The sequence below is a fragment of the Diceros bicornis genome, chromosome 25 (genome assembly GCF_020826845.1).
Source record: "Diceros bicornis minor isolate mBicDic1 chromosome 25, mDicBic1.mat.cur, whole genome shotgun sequence".
Lineage (NCBI taxonomy): Eukaryota > Metazoa > Chordata > Mammalia > Perissodactyla > Rhinocerotidae > Diceros > Diceros bicornis.
In genome coordinates, this window is record NC_080764.1 from 487,663 (window position 1) to 503,982 (window position 16,320).

General features: G+C 61.1%; 1 protein-coding gene across 7 annotated transcripts; it reads left to right on the forward strand.

Annotated features, from left to right (window-relative positions):
• The first annotated feature begins 1,977 nt into the window (after positions 1 to 1,977).
• DENND6B (DENN domain containing 6B) lies at positions 1,978 to 16,248 on the forward strand. 7 transcript variants are annotated; one of them, XM_058568055.1, is made up of 20 exons: positions 1,978 to 2,139; positions 6,942 to 6,980; positions 7,055 to 7,097; positions 7,698 to 7,807; positions 8,250 to 8,330; positions 9,007 to 9,112; positions 9,217 to 9,296; positions 9,381 to 9,443; positions 9,746 to 9,801; positions 10,379 to 10,501; positions 10,586 to 10,681; positions 10,778 to 10,872; positions 11,018 to 11,083; positions 11,282 to 11,346; positions 11,454 to 11,543; positions 11,619 to 11,672; positions 12,009 to 12,118; positions 12,237 to 12,339; positions 12,454 to 12,528; positions 12,610 to 16,247. In XM_058568055.1, the coding sequence occupies exons 1-20, from the start codon at positions 1,978 to 1,980 to the stop codon at positions 12,730 to 12,732; spliced, it is 1,740 nt and encodes a 579-aa protein (XP_058424038.1). In that variant the 3' UTR covers positions 12,733 to 16,247. The 7 variants fall into 7 exon arrangements, with proteins under 7 accessions (XP_058424038.1, XP_058424039.1, XP_058424033.1 ...); XM_058568056.1 differs by lacking the exons at positions 1,978 to 2,139; positions 6,942 to 6,980 and having other exon boundaries at positions 6,988 to 7,097; positions 8,288 to 8,330; positions 9,354 to 9,443; ... (1 more) ...; positions 11,979 to 12,118; positions 12,610 to 16,248; XM_058568050.1 differs by lacking the exons at positions 1,978 to 2,139; positions 6,942 to 6,980; positions 7,055 to 7,097 and having other exon boundaries at positions 7,106 to 7,807; positions 8,288 to 8,330; positions 9,354 to 9,443; ... (1 more) ...; positions 11,979 to 12,118; positions 12,610 to 16,248.
• The last annotated feature ends 72 nt before the right edge of the window (positions 16,249 to 16,320 follow it).

Below are 16,320 nucleotides of genomic sequence, written 5' to 3' on the forward strand. Positions count from 1 at the left end.
CTTGTTGGCTGGGCTGTTGCCGGGCAGGGAGGGAAATCTTCCTTCAGTAGTAAATAGCTGTGCTTCCTGAGGCAGATGCAAGTCTGCCTCTTCCTGTTTGGAGTAACTGACGATGTGTGATGGGGCTGAGAGCTCCCCCTGCAGGCCTTCCCGACTCCAACCGAGTTGAGGTTTCTTTTATTAATTTCCACAATAGACATACTGAACTTTTTAAGGGTGAGAGCATTCATGTCTACAACCGTCTTTGAAATTAATCTAAAAATAAGATGGATTGGTGGATGGAGAAATGGACAGATGTATAGATACGGGATAAGATAGATATAACAAAATGTTAATTATAGATACAGATTCTGGGTAGTAGGTAATGGTTATTGTGCAGTTCATTCATCTTTTCTGTATATTTAAACATTTTATAAGAGAATGTTTGAAAACATTTGATTGCTCATCTCTGTGTAATTGATAGCAGTTTCTCTCTCGGTGATTTATAAAATAATGGCATCTTACATTCAATGACTTACAGTAATTACAAAGGATGATAATTGCGTGGCTTCTCAAATACCCATATGTCCCTCATTTCCCAGGCTCCTTTGCAGTTAGGTTGGGACCATGTGACTGCTTTCCGCTGGTGGACTGTAACTAATAGTGATGTATGTATCACTTCTGGGCCAAGGCAGTTAACAGCTAGGAGGCTCCATTAATCTCTACTCCACTGATGGTGACCTCAGAGGCCATGTGTTCCGGAGGTATAGCTAGTGAAGGGGAGCCCCTGACCTTCCTGCCAGTCCACGCATGAGTGGAAAAGCCACTGAAGACTTGGGAGTTGTTGCTCCAGCCTAGCCTAGCCTGACTAACCTTGGAGTGGAGAGCTTTCATTAAAAAAAAAAAAAAACCAGGGGCCTCCCAATGGCCTGGTGGTGAAGTTCCTTGCACTTAGGAAGGTTCCCAGGTGGACCTACACCACTCCTCAGCAGCCATGCTGTGGCAGCAACCCACATACACAATATAGAGGAAGACTGGCACAGATGTTAGCTCAGGGAAAATCTTTCTCAGCAATAAAAATAAAAACCTCAAATACTAAAACATGGTGCATGTCAGTCATCGTTACCGTCTTAGCTCCAAACTCAGCCTTCTAGGCTCAGCTGTGTGACACTGGTGGGAATTCTGCAGCAAAATTTCAGGCGGTCAGGGGCTCTGCTAACAGGGAGAGCCGGAGGAAGAAGCGAGGCGGGGGAGAGACGCGGGAATTGCCCCCTCAGCCATGCCTCTCCACCGCGGCAAAACAGAGGAGGCAATGGCGGCTCGCACTGTTTGTTACACGCATGACACTGGTTCGGACAGACAGGCCTGGGCAGCGCGAGAGGCACGGAAACACTCGGGAGAGCGCTGGACGCAAGAGGCGACAACGGGACGGGGTGGGCCAGTCCGCACGCACCGACGACCAGGCCACTGGAGGCAAAGACGCCCGGTGGTCAGACGCCAACCCAGGACGTGACACCCTGCAGGACGCCACGCCTAGAGGCGACCCCAGGGAGACCCGGAATCGCTCCAGAGTGTCCCAGTGGGGGGCAATTAGAGTCTGACGGCTGGTGGAAGAGGAGCTCAGCAACGATGCATTGCGTTACACAGCTTCCACTCCACACCCGCTCCTGGCCGCGACCCCGCACGCTCTCCCTTCCGCTCCCGAGACCCTGAGCCCCACCTGACCAGACTTCCCCAGGTCTCACAAGGCCCCGCCGGAAGTCCCTCCTTCGGGCTCCGGGCCGCTCTGGCCCGCGCGGGCCCTTCTCGCTGGTGGGCTCGGCGCCGCTCCGCGGCACGGCGCTCCTCCGGCCGCCAGGGGCATGCGAGGCCGCGGCAGGGCCGCTCTGGCCCGCGGCGGCCGCTCGACTGCTCCGCGGCGCGGCCCCGACCTGCGCCGAGCTACCGCCCCTCTCCCGTTCCCCCGGCAACGCGCGTCCGGCCGCTGCCCCTGCCGCCATGGAGGCGCTGTCGGGCGCTGGGCCTCGCCGGGCTCGCGGCCGCCTGGGCGCGCCGTCCTCCGGGACGCGGGCTCCGGCGGCGCCCTGGGCGCGCTTCTCGGCCTGGCTGGAGTGCGTGTGCGTGGTCACTTTCGACCTGGAGCTGGGCCAGGCGCTGGAGGTGAGCGGCCGGGCGGCCGGAGGGGACGCGGCCGGGCGGGGGGGCTGGGCGGTGGGCGCGCCCTCCTGCTGTCCCCCTCGGGCAGACCCCGGGCGGCCTCTTCCTCCCCGAAGCCCTGCCTGTCACCTCCGGAAAGGTGCACCCCCAGGCAAAGGAAGGGAGTCAAGCTGCCTAGACTTCCCCTCGGGAGGAGGAGAGAGGAGCTTTGATTTTTCCCTAGTAAACACCTGTCTCCTCTCCCCCGTGTCCCCACGCTGGCTATGGTACCTACGCCCTTCAGTTGCTCCAGCCAGAATCCAGGGGGTCACCCTTCACTCCTCCACTCTGCTTCCTATCCGTGGACAAGGCTGACAGCTCCGCTTGTGACAGTGACCTCAGATCCGTTACTTCGGCTGTTGTCACTCCCATCTCACTGTCCCGCAAAGTCCAGCCTTGTGGCTCTCCTGTTTACAATCCTTCGACAGCTCCTATTCACTTAGAATTAGATCCAGGCTCTTGTGGGTCACATTCCATCCAAGCTAGTCATCTTTTTGTTCACAAGTGGCATCCAGCTCACCTGGCCTGGGGTGTTCCCACTGCCTGCAAGGCCCCTCTCCACCCCCACCCACATGGGCAGCTTCTCTTCCTCCAGGTGTAAATGAAAATATGGTGCACTCAGGGAGGGAGGCCTTCTGCAGGCCTGTTAGGGTGCTCTTCTCTACACCTGCAAGGCGGTGACACAGAGCAGGGAGTTGACCAGTGCAGGGGAGGCTGGGAGGTAGACTTCACCACACTGTCAGAAGGAGCTTTCTGAGAGCCCGAGGGGCAGTGCACCCTGTGACTGCAGTTGGCCAAGGTGAGGCTCAGCAGCCATCCTCGGGAAAGCTGGTGCAATGCTGGGATGAGGGGACGTTTTCTAAGGCCCTGCTGAAGTCCTCGAGGCTATGGGAAGCCCAAGCCTTCTAAACAGAAAAGGCTGACTCAGCGAGGACTCTTGGGTCCTGGCACAGTGCCCAGCTCTGTGGAGATGCCATTCCACCACACACATCCCCACCAGGCGTGTGTTATTGTGACAGCCCTGCTTGACAGAGGAAGGGAGAGCACAGAGAGGTGATGTGATTTGCTCAGCGTCACAGACCCCAAATTCTTACTGTTCAAATTGTTCCCAATAAAATCACAAGAGAAGTTGACATTCTTCTGTCTCCTGAGGCATTCTCATGTATAACTTTTTAGAACTTAACTGTTCAGAAGGCCAATTCAAAGCAAGAATCGTTAAGAGTTCTGTGTGCTTGGGCTCCTCAGCCTTTGCTGAGGCTGCACAGCTCAGGGAGGGGTTGTTGGGGACCGCGGGCCACCTCTGAAATGCTCCAGACTAGTGATCTGAGCCCCTCCAAATCATCAGGTCTGTTCAGAAATGGGGCCATGGCTCCATGGGCATGGCCACACGGCCCTTGTCAGGTCTGCCTCTTGCCTTTCCTCCCTTCCCTGGAAATCCTGGGCAAGATCGAGGGTCGTTTCAGTGGAGCCCAAAGGCTTTCAGGGAGCACCTGCCTCATGCTCTCTTATTCACAGCTCAGCCTGGCTGAGCACCACAAAGACCTTGGCACTGCACGTGGTGGGGGACACAGACGGAAGAGCCAGGGGCTGCCTTCCAGGAGTGCCATGAACAGACGCAGCTCAGAGAAAGGAACGGGGCTTGGCCAAATCTTGGAAGATGAGAAGGAGACAGCCAGATGGGGAGTGGGGACTGTTTCAGGTAATCCCTCCCCCAGAAGAGCCAAGACAAGGAGCTGTCCATTCATTTATTCAGTAAATCAAGTATTGAGCAGCTGCCACCAGCCAGGCCCTGCAGTACTGTGCTGGCCGTAGGGGACACAGAGTTAAGTGAGAAGACAGGCCCTGCCCTCCAGGAGTTCACGTTCTGTGCTAGAGACACAGGGAGTAAGTGGTTCAGGACCCCCAGCATGCACAGGATGTGTGGGGGTCCCGTGCACATGGGTGCACTGAAGTCTGGAGGCGAGGCAGCAGTCAGACTTGAGAGGAGAGCGGGCGAGGCTGTGGGGGGCAGGAAAGCACAGATCAGCTGAGGAAAAGACTTGGCTCTGCCATCTCAGCTCTTGGAAACTCACCTCAGTATCCCCGCTAACCCAGGACACCTGTGGAGTGAGCTGCAGCCGGAGGGCCCAGAGCCGCTTCTCCACCGCAGCTTTCACGCCCTGCCAGTCTGCAGCTCCCACACTGCACAGTCTCAGGACCCTTCACAGTCTTAAAAGTTATTGAGGACCAAAGAGCTTTCTGTGTGGGTTTCATCTATAAATGTTTACCATACCACGAATTAAAACTGAGAAAAAAATTTTTTTAAAGATTTTATTTATTTATTTTCCCCCCAAAGCCCCAGTAGATAGTTGTATGTCATAGCTGCACATCCTTCTAGCTGACGTATGTGGGACGTGGCCTCAGCATGGCCGGAGAAGCGGTGCATTGGTGCGCCCCCGGGGTTCCAAACCCGGGCCGCCAGTAGCGGAGCGCGCGCGCTTAACCGCTAAGCCACGGGGCCGGCCCGAAACTGAGAAAATTTTTAAATATTAATAATAAAAAATTATTAATACCCTATGTATTAATATAAATAACAGATTTTTATGAAAACAATCACATTTTCCAAAACAAAATTTAGTGAGAAGAGTGGCATCATTTGACACTTTTGCAAACCTTTTTAACATCTGGCCAAATAGAAGGCTGCTGAATTCTCACATCAGCCTCTGCAATCGGTGTCCCACGATGGTCTGTCACAGCCTCTGGAAACCACACTGCATGCAAGGGAGAAGATGAGACTGAAGAAGGCAGCTTGGACCTTGTAGAGCCCCAGAGTACTCAGACCTCACTTTGAGAAGCCCTGTCCTAGAGGTACCTTCTCAAAGCAAAGTTCACTGTATCTGTCTTCTTCGGATGACTGGGTTCCAGGAGCAGCAGCCCGTGCAGGCTGGCTCAGGTGAAAAGGACGAGACACTCGTGGGCCTGGGAGGACAGGGGGATCATCGTGCAGGAAACTCCTCACTCTCTGCCTCTCTCTCAGGGTGTGCTCCATTTCTTCCCTCACCGAGGCATGGCCCAACTTGGCTAGCCTCACCTCTGGCCTCTGCTCCCAGGAGAGGATGCACCAACCCGTGGATGTGGGTTTCCCCCATCAAGTGACGTGGAGCTTGGAGGCCAAAGTGGCCTGCTCAGACCAGATTGAGACCCCTCAGCTCAGCGCAGAGTGCCCATCATGGTCTTGTCCGGCCACCAGGCACCCGCCTTTCCTCGGTCCTCCTCGACGCAGACACACAAGGGCATGACCTGGGGAGGTCCTGTGGCCCCTGCCCCTTTCAGAGCTGTCCCAAGTGCTGCTGTGGGTCCAACCCCGTAGACAAATACTCTTCAGCCCCCCTTCTGCCTCTTGGCCCTTCCTTCTTAGTGCCTCCTTAGCTGAGATTTCCGCGTGACCCACCTGTTCTGTTACACCTCACAGACGTGTTTTCACACACTCCACAAGTCCCGTGTCTGGTGAGGGTCCATTCTCTGCCAGGGCCTGGGAGGCAGAAGAGCCTGGGATATTGTCCCTATACTCAGGACACTGGATGTGCAGCCGAAGAGACAGAATAGGACCATAGCAGCAAGTTCAGAGCAAACGAGGACAAGAAGCTATGTCATTCCAACAGCGTGGGCCCCTGGGTGCAGCACCTCACCCTGTCTGGGGTTTCAGGGCACACCCCAGAAGCCTCATTTTGGCCAAAACCCAACTCCTCAGCGTAGAAATTCGGCAGGTGGAGTGAGGAGGGGGTCCATGCCTGCAGGACCCACCAAGGGCTCCTGGCACAGCTACTACCTGGGAGAGCTGGCCCAATGCGTGTGAACACAGCACAGGGCAGCAGTGAAGCCCAAGGCACACCCCAGGAGACGCCTCGGGGGCCCGCTCTGGAGCTCCCTGCCTTTGGGGTGTCCTACAAGGAAATCCATTCTGGCCACATGCCTGTGCACAGAGCGACTGGGCCTGAGATCAAGCCTCAGCCTGCTGCCTCCTCTAGCGTGTGGCCTGTTGCTTGGTGTCTGTGCTTTCACTGACTGTCCACTCCCAAGGGGTGTAGGGCTCATCCAGCTGGGCACACTCACTGGACACTGCCGGGACCCAGGGTGCTCCCCTGGGGCTCACACTCCAGGTACGGCACAGGTCAGAAGCTCCTGCACCCCTGACTAGTGGGGTTTGGGGTGAAGATGCTCAAGCTGCCGTCAAGAGGCGGGGACACCACTGTGTCAGGTGACATCTGAGTAAAGACAGGGAGATGAGGAGGCTGGCCAGGCCCAATCTGGGGGTCAGGCCTAGGGAACAGTACGCCCAAGACCCTCCAGCTGGGTGGGGTGGGGTTCGGGAGGCAGAGAGGGCGCTGGAGGCAGGGGCCAGCAGGCAGGGCCCTGTGACCACTCCAAGCAAGAGGGGAGGCCACAGGAGGGCTCTGAAACGCCGCCCCCTGAAGCTGTGGGGACAGACTGTCGGGATGGCAGAGGCAGGGAGGCCCCACCACAGTCTAGGCGAGTAGCCCTGAGGCGAGAGGGTTAAGAAGGGAGTCAGGGAGCTTGCCGAGGTGTGGTGGCCAAGGCAAGGGAAGGACATGTGGCCTCGTGCTGAGAGGAGTCAGGGGGAGGGCAGGAGGGTCTCAGCCGGTGAAGACATGCCTGAGGAGGGAGACAGCGCTGGGAAGAGGAGAGGGTGAGGGGAACACACCTACAGCCTGGCAGGTACCACACCCACCCAGCTGACATCACCAGGTGCTCTGTGTCCCCCACAGCTGGTGTACCCCAGCGACTTCCGGCTCACGGACAAGGAGGTGGGTCCCGGCTCTCTTGGGAGCAGACATCGCCCAGGAGTGAGCCAGCCCTCACCGGGTTTCGTGTATTTCAGAAAAGCAGCATCTGCTACCTGTCCTTTCCTGACTCCCACTCAGGTAGGCGACCCCAACTCTCTCCGACCTGGAGTCTGCTCCGGGGCTAGGGGGTGAGAGGAAGAAGGGGGGGATATGCGGCCATCCAGAAGCCCCGTGACCCAGGCCAAGGGCATCACAGCTGCCGGTGTGCACGGCTTGAAAGTGCCAGCCCCACTACCCCCTGCAGCAGTGGTGGCCGGGTTCCCCCGATTCATGTGGAAAGAGATGTCTCTGGGCAGAGGGAGCAGCGGAGTCTGTTCTCCTTCACCCCGCCACAGTGGCCACCAGGAGCTGGGTCTCGGCCCCTGCTCCCCACCAGGCTCAGGTGTGTGGGCAGGCCTGGTTTTCTGTCCCAGGCACACTGAGCTGGGCCCCACACCACGGTCTCCCACTCTCCACCTGTGCTTGCTCACAGCTGATGCTTCTCTGTGGGCTGAGTTTATTCTAAAACTTCTAGGTGCAAGGTGTGCAGGAATTAGGACCCAGGGACTTCCATTGGGAGGTGCCGGGGTTTCTCTCTGGGGCACTTACAGTCCTGCAGAGGCCTGGTCCCCACCCCCACTTGCTGGCAGGACAGGCTCCAGCCCTGACATGCATGGCAGGGGCCGCTTCCCTTCCCAGGCTGCCTCGGGGACACGCAGTTCAGCTTCCGAATTCGTCAGTGTGGAGGGCAGAGGAGCCCCTGGCACGATGATAGGCGCTATGACAGTGGGGCCCCCGTGTCACTGCAGGTGAGCCTGGGCTGCCTCTCCAGCCTGCTCCGCCCTCTATCCCCGAGGGCTGGGGTCGTGGGCTGGCGCAAACAGCCTTTTTACTTCAAGGCGCCCGGGCCCTTTGTGGCAGGAGAGGTGACAGCCAGCCCCAGCCTCAATTGGGCATGGGCCAGCTCTTCTGGGGACTCACCAGGGTCCCTGGAGCTTTTCCTGAGCACCACATGTGGCTTGGTGTGCAGAGGCCCCATACACCTTCAGTGTGGGTGGTCCCAGGCCCCTGAGCCGCTCACCACTGTCTGCGATGTTCCCTGTAGAGGTGTTGCCCACCGTCTGAGCCAAGGACCCCCAGGCCTGGCCCCCATGGCTGGGGAGAGGCTGGAGCAGCCTCAGCAGGATGGTCTGGGTGGGCAGGAGGGAGCACGGGCAGTGGGCGCAGCCTGGCTGACCCCACTCCTTCCAGAGGGAGCCAGCCCACTACTTTGGCTACGTGTACTTCAGGCAGGTGAAGGACAGCTCTGTGAAGAGGGGCTACTTCCAGAAGGTAAGCCACCTGGCTGCTCTGGGGCGGCACCACTGAGAGGCGGGGGCTGGCGGCCATCGGGAAGTACTGACAGGCTAGGAGGTCCAGAGCCTCCAGGAATGCCCACTCCTTCCACAGCTCCCAGCCCCTTGGCACTAGGCGGAGCCCACTGCCCAGGCCACAAGGCCCACCCCACCTGGGGCGGGTGCCACTGTGCCCAGCTCTCCTTGTGGTCCCTGCAAGGAATGGGCCCTGCTGCTCCTTCCTTGCCCGGCACAGCACCCATGGCCTCTTGTCTCTGGGTCCGGGAAATCCCTGCTCCTCGCTGCTGGCTGGCGGGGCCCTCACCACACTTTCAGGGTCAGGACAACTGCAGTCTTGAGCTCAGACGCCAAAAGCAGAAGCTCCTTGACCCCTAGGGAGGTCATCCTAGGGTCTCAGCCACATGCATTTCCTTCTGAAGGCCCAGGTCCAGCCCTACTCTGCTGTCGGCTGAGCCCTACCCCCGTCTGGGGCAACCTTTGGGTTTCCTCCTGTCTAATAACCCTGGGGTCCAAGTTGGGCTCTTCCTGGGGACAGCTGTCCAGTAGAGTTGGGAGATGCTGCCCTGGGCTGACTCTGGATGAGCTGGGCCTCAGGGGTCCCTGCAGGTGCCTGAGTGGCTGGCGTGACATCTCACTGGCCTGCGGGCCTGCAGTCTCTGGTGCTGCTGTCCCGCCTGCCCTTCGTCCGGCTGTTCCAGGCGCTGCTGAGCCTGATTGCCCCTGAGTACTTTGACAAGCTGGCGCCCTGCCTGGAAGCAGGTGAGTGGCTGTCAGGTGCAGCCAGAGCGGTGTCATTTCCTGGCTGTGGCACCTGGTGGCTTTGGCAGGCAGCTTCTGCTGACGCTGGCCTCCTGTGTCTACAGTGTGCAGTGAGATTGACCAGTGGCCGGCACCCATGCCTGGGCAGACCCTGAACTTGCCTGTCATGGGAGTCGTCCTCCAGGTGAGGGCCGGCCGGCGGGGTGGGAAGGCCCGGCTGCGTGGAGACACCCTCTCTCAGCTGGCAGCCGCTCCCTTCCTCCCCCAGGTGCGTGTCCCGGCCAAGGTGGACAAGCCTGACTGCAGTCCTCCGAAGCAGTGTGGCCATGAGGTGGGGCCCTCACTCCTGGCCCAGTGGTGCCCACCTGCCTCAACCCTCCCACCTGCCTGAGCCTCCCCACCCGACCTGCTGGGGACCCCGTGGGGTGGCCAGACCCCAGGCAAAGCCCAGGGCCTGCGTCTTGGTGCAGGGTTGGGTGCTCCCTACCCTCTCCTGTGCTGCAAGGGGTGGGGGTGGGGAGGCATGTGGGGCAGGGGTGCAGCCCCCAGGGCTCTCCTGGGGTGAGCTACTTCTTGGGGCTTGTGGGGCACCAGCCTCACCCTCAAGCTGACCTCACCCACCCTTCCTCTCAGAACCGGCTGCCAGCCCCGGTGGTCCTCACCAGTGTCCACGAGCTAGACTTGTTCAGGTGAGCCCTCACTGCCCGCTGCCCAAGTAGACAGTGAGCAAGCCCACGAGGCTCAGGCCCGTGCAGGGCAAAGGCCACTGCGGGGACTGCCCATCAGCAATTAACCCTCAGCCAGTTCCATGAGGGCCAGTTGTACACAAGAGGAACCCAATGCCCAGAGGAAATGGGCACAGTGGGCAGGAAGGTTCCAGAAGGCAGGTCCAGGGAGAGGAGCGGCTGTGTTGGGAGATGCTCACTGCCTGAGGCTGCCCCTCTCTGGGCAAGTCTGTGGAGGAGCTGGGCTTTGGAGACCGTCCCGCTCCATGCTGGGCCCAGCAGGAGCCAGGGCTGCCAGCTCAGGCAGGGGGCACGGGGCCAGGCCCTCCCAGGTGGACTCTCAGAGCGTGGGGTGGCCCTACACACACCCTCGGCATCCGCAAACGTCCTCACCACCGTCGGCTCTCCGGGGCAGTGCCCGGCATTCGTGGAGCTGGGTCTGCCTGTGCCCTAGGGAACCGCCCGGGCCTCCCTGGGGGGTCGAGTGCTGGGGAGCCTCCACCCCTGCCGGGCCTCCCCACCTGCCTCTGCCCGGCCCCAGGTGCTTCCAGCCCGTGCTGACCCACGTGCAGACGCTGTGGGAGCTCATGCTCCTCGGGGAGCCCCTGGTGGTCCTGGCGCCCTCACCCGCCACGTCCTCGGAGATGGTGCTGGCCTTGACCAGGTAGGCCGGGCAGCAGTGGGAGGGAGCGTCGGGGGCCCCAGACCCTGCTGCGCTCATGCGCCTGCCGCACCCCCACCCCCGCAGCTGCCTGTATCCCCTCAAGTTCTGCTGTGACTACCGCCCCTACTTCACCATCCATGACAGCGAGTTCAAGGAGTTCGCGACACGCACGCAGGCCCCGTAAGTGCCCGCATCCTCTCTCCCTGCCTGCGCTCCACCGCCCTGGGCCTGCCTCTGCCTCTTCTCTCTGTCTCTCTCTTTCTCTTTCCCCTCTAGACCAAACGTGGTCCTGGGAGTCACAAACCCTTTCTTTATCAAAACGCTCCAGCACTGGCCCCACATCCTCCGTGTTGGGGAGCCTAGGATGTCAGGTGAGGCTGGCCTGGCCTCTGCTCAGGGGTCCTGGTGACATAGGGTGGGGACTCAGAGGCCCACCCAGCCAGGGGCCTTGAGGAGTCTGAGCCTGCAGGCGATGAGCTGTGGCATTGAGGTCTGGCCATGGGGCATGCTTCCTAGGGGACCTTCCTAAGCAGGTCAAGCTGAAAAAGCCCTCGAGGCTGAAGACCCTCGACACCAAGCCAGGTATGTGCCCCTCAGGCTGGGCCCCTGCTCTTCTTCCAGGACCCAGGCAGCAGCTCTGAGGCCTCGGGGGCAGATGTTCTCTGTTTCAGCCAGTGGGAATGGGGGCAGAGGTGCAGGCACAGCCAAGGCTGGTTGGGCTGTGGGAGTGTGGGAGGGAGGCCCCCAAGGGACCAGGCCACAGCTCTGCCCTCCTGCCAGGCCTCTACACCGCCTACACGGCCCACCTCCACCGAGACAAGGCACTGCTCAAACGGCTGCTCAAGGTACAGGCTGGGGACAGGCTTGGGGGGCAGGGGAGGTGTACTTGGTGTGTGTAGAGGGGTGCAGGTGGCTGGGGCTGCGTGAGGGCTGAGCCCATCCCCCCCAGCAGGGCCTGCAGAAGAAGCGGCCATCAGACATGCAGACCACACTGCTGAGGCGGCACCTCCTGGAGCTCACGCAGAGCTTCATCATCCCCCTGGTGAGGCCCAGGGCAGGAGAGGAGGGGGCAGGGGTAGGGGGCTGTGGCCCCACACTCAACTCTCCTCCCCACCAGGAGCACTACATGGCCAGCCTCATGCCCCTGCAGAAGAGCATCATGCCCTGGAAGGTGAGGGTCCAGGTGGGGTCCAGGGAGGGACCTAGAGGGCAAGCTCCCCTCCTGATTCTAGAGAGGGAGGGTCTGGGAGCAGAGGCGGGAGGAGGTCGTGGGTGTATAGGAGCCACCTGCCAGCCATCCCTCATGGGACAGAGAAATGGGGGCCACATGGAGGGGCTCAAGGCTCTCCTTTCTGGGAGGACTGTCCTGGGATCTGTCCCAGACAGGGTAGGGGCTGGGGGTCCTCAGACAGGGAGTGTGTCTGGGGAGGGTCCTGGGCAGCCGAGGTGCAGGGCCTGTGAGGCTCTGCCCCCCCAGGCACCCGGGCTTACCTGGCTCCTGTCTCAGACCCCTCCCCAGATCCGTCCCTTCCGCCAGGATGACTTCCTGCGAAGCCTGGAGCATGCAGGGCCCCAGCTCACCTGCATCCTCAAGGGTGACTGGCTGGGCCTCTACAGGTGGGTAGATGGCAGATGAGAGTCCTCAGGCTCCTGCTGCTGGTAGGCGCAGGCTGCCCGTGCCCACCCCTTGGCACACAGGTTCAGCCCCATAGCCACTGCCTCTTGCCACCCATAGGCGGTTTTTCAAGTCCCCACATTTTGATGGCTGGTACCGGCAGCGGCACAAAGAGATGGTCCAGAAGCTGGAGGCCCTGCACCTCGAGGCCATCTGTGAGGCGGTAAGGGGGGCTGAGGGGGAGGCGCAGGCCCAGGGTAGGGGCTGGGGGAGTGGGGGTACAGAGGCCCAGGGCTGGGTGAGGGCCTTGGTGATGGCCCCATCTTGTCCCCGGCAGAACATTGAGGCCTGGATGAAGGACAAGTCCGAGGTGGAGGTCGTGGACCTGGTCCTCAAACTTCGGGAGAAGCTGGTGAGATATCCTCCAGCCCCGCCCAGCCTCGGCCAGCCAGACATGGAGGTCACCTGCCCCTGACCATCACTGCCCCTGCAGGTGCGGGCACAGGGCCACCAGCTCCCTGTGAAGGAGGCGACACTGCAGCGGGCACAGCTGTACATCAAGACTGTCATTGGCTCCCTGCCCAAGGACCTGCAGGCCGTCCTGTGTCCTCTCTAGGACCGGGTCAAGGGATGTGGTCCAGGAGCCTGGCTGCCTCTAGGGGCCTGGGCTGGCCGAGCTTTCTCTTCCCCAGGGAAGGGCAGCCTCACCAGGCTCCCCGCTACTCCCAGCCTCTGCCGTCTGCTCAGCACCACCATTGTCCCAGCGGTAAAGGTGGCATTTGGAGCCACAGCCTGGCCCGACTGTTGGTGGCTTATGTGCTGGCCACAGCTTCACCCCTGCCCCCAGGGCTGGGCCCCACCTGCCCTCTACAGGGCCGCAGGCTGGGGGGTGGGGCCGGCAGGGAGCCCTGCTGGTCTGGGCCCCAGGCAGCCCACCCCCTCCCGGTGCCCATCTGCCCCAGCCCTGTGGGCCCCAGGCCTTGTGTCTGATGTGTCCTGTAGCCTCGCCAGGCTGCCCATCCCAGGACAGAGGAGGCAGCTGACAGGCAGACCCCCCTCCTCACACAACCCACCCACCCGTCTTGCCTGGGCCTGGGCCTGGGCCATACCTCGCTTTCCATCATGGGCTTGGGAAGGGCTGAGACCATTCTGCTGGGTGAGGAGCTTTGCCCTGAGGTTTGTTGGGGGGCCACCAGGGGGCGGTGTGGGGCCCAGCTGGCTGCCACCAGGGTCCAGGGCATTGTCTGGGTCCCACTCCTGGAACACCCCACTAGGCACCATCTCGTTCGTCCTGCCCCATGCTGCTTCTCAGCTGGCAGGCACTGAAGTCATCCCCTTGTGTTAGTCCGCCCCACATGCAGCCCTCCACAGCCGCTGCAGCCTTGGGGCACCGTGCTCCTTGGCAAGGAATGAACAGCCCTCAGAGGTGACACACTCCCCCATGCGACACCCAGTACTGTCACGGCTCAGCACGGTGACAGCGCTGTCAGCCAGTGGGAGGGTGGTGGGCATGAGGCGTGGACCCAGAGCTGCAGGCCTTCGGGTAAGTCTCCCGCCCTCCAACCCTCAAACCAACTCCTTGAACTAGGTCCTGGCAGAGGTGGGTGTGGGCTGGGGGCTTTCACTTCTCAGAAGCCCTCACTCAGTCTGCCCCCCAGATGGAGCGCTCACTGATGCCTCCACTCCTCCCGTGCTGCGTTTGGCCAAGGCACCAGACCCCACTGGGTGCTGGTCTCAGAACTGCCCACGTGGACTTGTCCGGCCCTGACCACGACCTAGGACAGCCTGTCCCTGTCCCCGTTTTACAGACAGCGGAGCCCAGTCGGGTGCAGGGTCCAAGAACGCTGTCACAGTTAAACAGAACAGGACAGAGGCAGGCAGCGGCAGTCAGTGCACTTTTACAGAAGAGACAAGCTGGGGACACTGGAGTGAGCAAGGCACTACATTTGCCCCAAATGCCACTCTGGTCAGCCTGCCCCTGGCTGTCTGGTCTGGAGGGGTGGCCTCCCTGTCAAGGGCGTGGTCTCCAAGGGGGTCTGCAGAGATGCCAGCACCTTCTTTGTGACTGGCTGGCTCTCTGACTCCATAAGAAGGAGCAGAAGGGACTGCGGAGGTCCTGCCTTGGGCTACCCTCGCTCAGGGCTCTTTTCTGCTGCCAGAGATGGTGCTGGGCCTGGGCCCCCTTACGATTGTGACCCCACTCGTGAGGGGTATGCCCCAAACATCACTCCAGCTTATGCTCCCCGAATTGTAGGGTCACCTCACTTGGCTTTCTGAGGGTTGCTGTGCGTGAGGGAGGGCTGGGGCTGCAGGAGAGGGGCTGCAAGGGGGCCTCCGTGAAGCTCCCAGGCCCTTGGCCAGCATCAGCCCAGGAGGCCCAACCACGTTCCCCTGATTCCCTGTGTCCTCCCCAAGGGCTCTGGTTGAGGCTGCACAGCTGTCCCTCACAGCAGCTCATCCTCAGGACCATGGTGGGTAGGGGCTCAGGGGAGGGACATCTGGCAGGGTGGGCAAAGCTGCCCGGCAGAATCCAAGGCTGAAGTGTAGGGTGGGCGGAAGCCCCCTCCCCTGGAGCGCCTGGAGCCATGGGGGTCCTTCTTCCTCCTGGCCTGATCCCTCTGCACAGAGGCCTCTGGCTACAGTGTAGGGTGGGGGTGGGGGACGGCTAGGCTAGAGTCCTGCCAGCTCCATCCTCTCCCCCAGAAGCCCCCTCGTTCCCTCCCAGTCAGCTCTGGCTTGGCTGAGCCTCTGTCCCCCCACGAGGCTGGGGCCAGGCAGTGAGGAGGGAGGAAGGGACAGATGGGTCAAGAGAGGCCCGTAGGCAAGAGGCCCGGATAGGCAGGAACCAGTTGGTCCAAGAGGGTGCTGTGGTTGGTGACTGAGGCCCCTGAGGTTGGAGGGGCTGTTTGCAGGGCCTGGGGTGGTGGCTCTGGGTGGGGGTGGGTCGAGTATGCCGGTCAGTGGCTCCGGAGACAGGAAGGACAGTGCACCCCCAAGCTTCCTGCACTCTATTTAAAGACTCCCTTTTAGTCTGGGATGGTGGCCTTCCCACATTTTTGGTATTAAAATGTCCTGTGACACAAAGCTTGTCTTGCAACTTCCCTTTTTGATAAAATGTTGGCATCCCTGTCAGACTCTGACAATTCTGGGGTCCCCTGTGGTGGGGGCTTGGGTGGGCTGTGTTGTGGACGCAGCTCAGGGCTGAAGGGGGAAGGTCTGGCCTGGCTGGTGCGAGTGGGAGGTCAGCGAGATGCTGAGAGCCAGTGAGTGCCATCCTGTGGATGCCCCAGTGGCTTCATCTGGCCAGGCGTTCTTGAGCACTTGCAGGAGGACACAGGAGGAAGTGGACTGTCTGCAAGGAGGCCACAAGTCTGGGTGAGGGTGGGTCCCCAAAGAGCACAGGGGCATCCCAGTGTGGGGGTGCAGGTTAGGGTTTGGGGGATGGTCCCTAGCTGATGCTCACCACACCCCATCCTGTGACTGGAGACCTCCTATGTCGGGCAGCGGGAGAGAGCACACAGAAGAGCTGGCCTCACGAGGGTCCCCACCTTCTCTCAAGTTCAGGGGGCCTCAGGGGCATCAGGACCAGGGCAGACGGGCTGGAGTGACCAGAAGTGGAGTGAGCTGAAGTCCAAAGACAGAACTCCCAGGGAGAGGCTCCCTCTCACCACCTACCTCCAGGCACCCAGACACCGGCTGATAGGTCCTGGGTGCAGGTCCCCAGCGGCCCACTGGGGGTAGGGGGAGGAGAAGGGAAGGCAGCTGCGGGCCAAGGATGGGTTGTGAGGGGACTCTTGGCAGGCGCCCCCTTCCCTTAGGAGGTTGGGGGACTGAGCCTCCTGGAAAAGGGTCAAGGCCCAGCAGCCCCCCACCCCCAGAAAGGGCAAAGGTGTAGGCAGCCAGTTCCCAGTCCCAGAGTGGGGGTGCTGGTGCCCCACGCGCCTCAGAACCACGAGGGCAGGGTGCTCTCCCCAACTGCGGAGTGCTGAGGCCTGGGCCTCCCTGTGCCCCGGGACGCTCCGGGGATGGTGCCCAGGCCGAGGGGCACTCGCTGCATGGTGTAAACCTGGGACCGAACCGGGCCGAACCTCCCCAGCAACGCGGCAGGCCCACTGTGGCAGTGCCGGCCCGCCACACCCCTCCCCTCCCCCCCTCCCCTCCCCCCCCTCCCCTCCCCTCCCCCCTCCCCTCCCCCCCCTCCCCT

What these genes read in the sequence shown, in the direction of transcription:
- DENND6B (XM_058568050.1), top strand. Translation starts at nt 7,170, where the DNA reads ATGCGGCCATCCAGAAGCCCCGTGACCCAGGCCAAGGGCATCACAGCT. An exon ending in TCATGGGAGTCGTCCTCCAG is followed by an intron (nt 9,297 to 9,353) that starts GTGAGGGCCGGC and finishes ACCCTCTCTCAG; the next exon opens with CTGGCAGCCGCTCCCTTCCT. An exon ending in TGCTCAAACGGCTGCTCAAG is followed by an intron (nt 11,347 to 11,450) that starts GTACAGGCTGGG and finishes CATCCCCCCCAG; the next exon opens with CAGGGCCTGCAGAAGAAGCG.